At 42.2% G+C, this 3,379-nt stretch overlaps 1 protein-coding gene across 1 annotated transcript in view; it reads right to left on the minus strand.

Moving 5' to 3' along the window:
• Positions 1-3,348, minus strand: part of MYBL1 (MYB proto-oncogene like 1) — a 59,393-nt gene extending 56,045 nt beyond the window's left edge. The window contains exon 1 of the mRNA XM_019527749.1: positions 3,201-3,348. Within this exon, the coding sequence (XP_019383294.1) occupies positions 3,201-3,220 (20 nt within the window). The 5' untranslated portion in view covers positions 3,221-3,348. The remainder of the gene's footprint in view (positions 1-3,200) is intronic.
• Between the last annotated feature and the right edge of the window lie 31 nt (positions 3,349-3,379).

Here is a 3,379-nt window from a genome sequence, read left to right on the forward strand (position 1 = left end):
GGGATAGACAGGGGGCAAAGGCTGCAGGAGGGGGTAAGTGGGGGCATGGGGAACAGGCAGCAGGGAGCAAGCTGCTTGCTCCCACCCACCAACATCTCCCCCTCCCTCAACTGCCTCCTGTTGCCTCAATGCTTTCTTAACTGCTTTTCCCACTACAGTAGTGGTGGAGATAAATTTAAGACGATCCTTCAATAATTGAATTGGACACATGGAAAATCAGAACAAATTTATAATTTTTCCATGTATAGAATTTCCATGCATTATAATTACTGGGGAGTAAGATTTGGGTAAATATATGGTATTAATTTAATTTCGCTTACTCTCAATCATCTAAAAAAGTGGCCTTCCTTTAAATACCTTAGACATTTGAATTACTTTTCTGGCTCAAGTTATTTAACGTGAGATTAACATTTATTTGGAAAGGCAACAAGACTAAAGCTTATCTGCATCTGAATTATAGCCAAGACACTGTGTACTCTGTGGGAAGCCTGACCAAAATTATGTAGCAACACCACATGTCACTTGCTGTCTAGTACAGTGAAATGAAGTTCTTAAGCCTCTTTGGATTGTCTTAAAACAGACTTCTTCTTGAATGAAATATGAAAATAAATGCAATTGGTCATATTGTTATTTTGATATTAAACTCAGTATTTTTTCACTGGCCTACATCTTCAGTAGGCCACATATCTGCTCTTTTTAAAGACATAATAATACTATAATATAGTTTATGAAAAAAACTGGATGCGTTGGAAAATAGATAGGAGTCAGCTGGAACTTGGCGCAAGGTAAACTGTCAGAGACAACAAGAGATTATGCAATAACCTGGAGAAAAATCTAGCACTGAAAAGAACCATACTTATGAATAAGCAATCATAGTTAGGTTTCAGAATTTCTATTTTTGAAATGCATGAAGTAGCTTGTATTTTTTGAACATAAACACTAGCTATATCCAGATTCAAGAATATAATACTAGATCATTTACATCTAGTTAATATTTATAAGTCTTTCTATATACATATGGTAAAAGCCTTTTTTTAAATGAATATCTAGATTCCAGAAATGAATGACACTACGGAAGTTACTGAAAGGAGTAATTTCTACAGTATGCCTGTCACCATGGCCCACTGATAAAGGCTGCTAACAACTTCACACTTGAGAGTTCTATAAAGAAGCATGTAGTTTACCAAGACCAATCTAGCGTTTACATTTCACAGAGAACAGCGTCTATATATACACACTATGACCAAATTTTATGCATTTCTATATGTGGGCCTTATGTCAAATCTCAAAAAACATCATTTGTACTGTTAGACTTGACTAACTAGAACAGCAATATATTGAGTCCAAAAATATGCAATTTACATAAGTAAACGAGGGATTTTTTAAAAACTAAATCTAATACAGATAGATGGTTTTCAATTACCCATACCATCTCAGTTCATGTTCAAGTGTACTATGATCACAGACATTTTTAACAAAGTGAAACAGTTTGAAATTAGACAGCTTTATCTGCAAGAGTAAGAGAGTAAGTTATTTTTTAAGTAAGTTTAGTAGCCATAAGATTTCAAAAAAAGATGTAAGGCTTTATTCTTTGGCATCCCTTCTAGGTAGCTGAAAGCTGTATACAAAATGAAAAGGCTTTTGAAAAGGACTGAAATTATTTGAAAATCAAAAACAGCTTAATTCCACTAAATTTAATAAACCCCAACTGGAACAAGAAATTTATGTCACCTCCTTCAGTAAGGGTGTATCACTATGCACCAGCGATTCTCAGTCAGGACATGGCACAAACACTACAGAATGTCAGGTGTACAAATCTGATTCACAAGATAAATCCAGAGTTTTCATATAGGAATCCTCAGCGTTAAAAACTCTGACCTCTTGTGGTCTTTTTCGAGTTCTTTGCAACAGAAGAACTTGTTCTGTTACTTTCCTATAATCAAAAATTGACTGAAAACTATGATCTGACATTTTCTGAGGGGTGCCTCGAGTTAAAAAAGTTTGAGAACCACTGGTTGAGAACTTTCTAAGTGGGATCTTTCTTCCTAGTCCTGCCATACTCCTTGGTTCATAATATGGTTCTTACCCCCATTGGTTTAGGGTTCACATGAGAAAAAGCCTGCTACTCAACAGTAAGCATAGAAAGCTGCCCTAATCTGTGGAGAGAGGTATTCAGCCCTGTTAGCATGAAGTCTGTCAAAAGGAAGGGTAGATACACATATTTATAGACTAACTAAATAAGACCTTACACCATGCTGTCTTGGGTTCAAGACAGGTCATGTGTGCACTGTCTCATATTATACATTCAAATACATTTTAACATACAAGGTGTTTAAAAGAAGCCCACTTTTTGAGATGGAGAGTGAGTGAAAGTTCAGTTAATACAATATTTGCACAAATACAAGACATGTATGTGTGAGCGAGAGACAGAGCGCACGCAAACACACACAAGATTGTGAAAACCCAAGTTTGCTTCAGTGAAAATTAATACCATATTTACCCAAATCCAAGACATACATGTTTGTTCGGGGAATGGGGTATGGGTCTCAAGTAAAAGGAGAAGGGATGGGGAAGGTCCGTGTGAAACCAATGGAGATGACAGATGATGTGGGGCATGTGCGCACGCCGGTGTGTGTGCGTGTTCATTCACATGTACATGACAGCACAAGCTTTTGCAAACTCAAGTTCACTTCAGTGAAACTTAATACCGTATTTATTTATTATATAACACCAATCAAACTTAATGGCATATTTATCCACATCCAAGATGCAGGTGAAGAAGCAGGAGATGGCTTTTGTTCACTTCAGCAGATGCTGCCCGCCTCAATTTTAGGAGGCTAGACATGCCTTATTCTATCCATGGTTCGCACTACATGGCCTGCAGCCTTGAAAGGACCTGAAGGCACACGGCCGGCGGCACCCGGGTGGACAGCCAGGGGCCTCCACGCACAGCATCATCAGGTTATCCAGCCAGGGTGAACCGCTGCCTCCCGCCAGGGACGGACTTGGAAGAGGAGGGAGCAGAAGGGCAGGGAAGAAAGGCGGCAGGCAGGGCAGGGCAGGGCCGGGCGGCGACCCCGGGGCGGCCACGCTGCCCACGGGACAGAGGGCAGAACACCAAGCGCCACCTCCGTGGGGGGGGAGGAGGGAGTGCCCGACGGGCGGTGACAGGTGACGGGGGCGGGGCAGCGGCCACTCACCTGCGCGGTCTCTTCGCCATCCTTGAAGCGCACCATAGGGAGCCGGCGGGGAGGCCGCGCCACCGGCAGCAGCACCTGAGGAGGAGGCGAGGGTGGCTGCCGCTCCCGCCCTCCTGGCGGCTGCGGGGCCGCTCTTAGCCCTGACCCGGCCCGGCCCCCTGCGCCCGGGACATGGCTCG

This window comes from Gavialis gangeticus, unplaced genomic scaffold (assembly GCF_001723915.1).
Source record: "Gavialis gangeticus isolate Ggan-Ray unplaced genomic scaffold, GavGan_comp1, whole genome shotgun sequence".
In the NCBI taxonomy this organism is placed as follows: domain Eukaryota; kingdom Metazoa; phylum Chordata; order Crocodylia; family Gavialidae; genus Gavialis; species Gavialis gangeticus.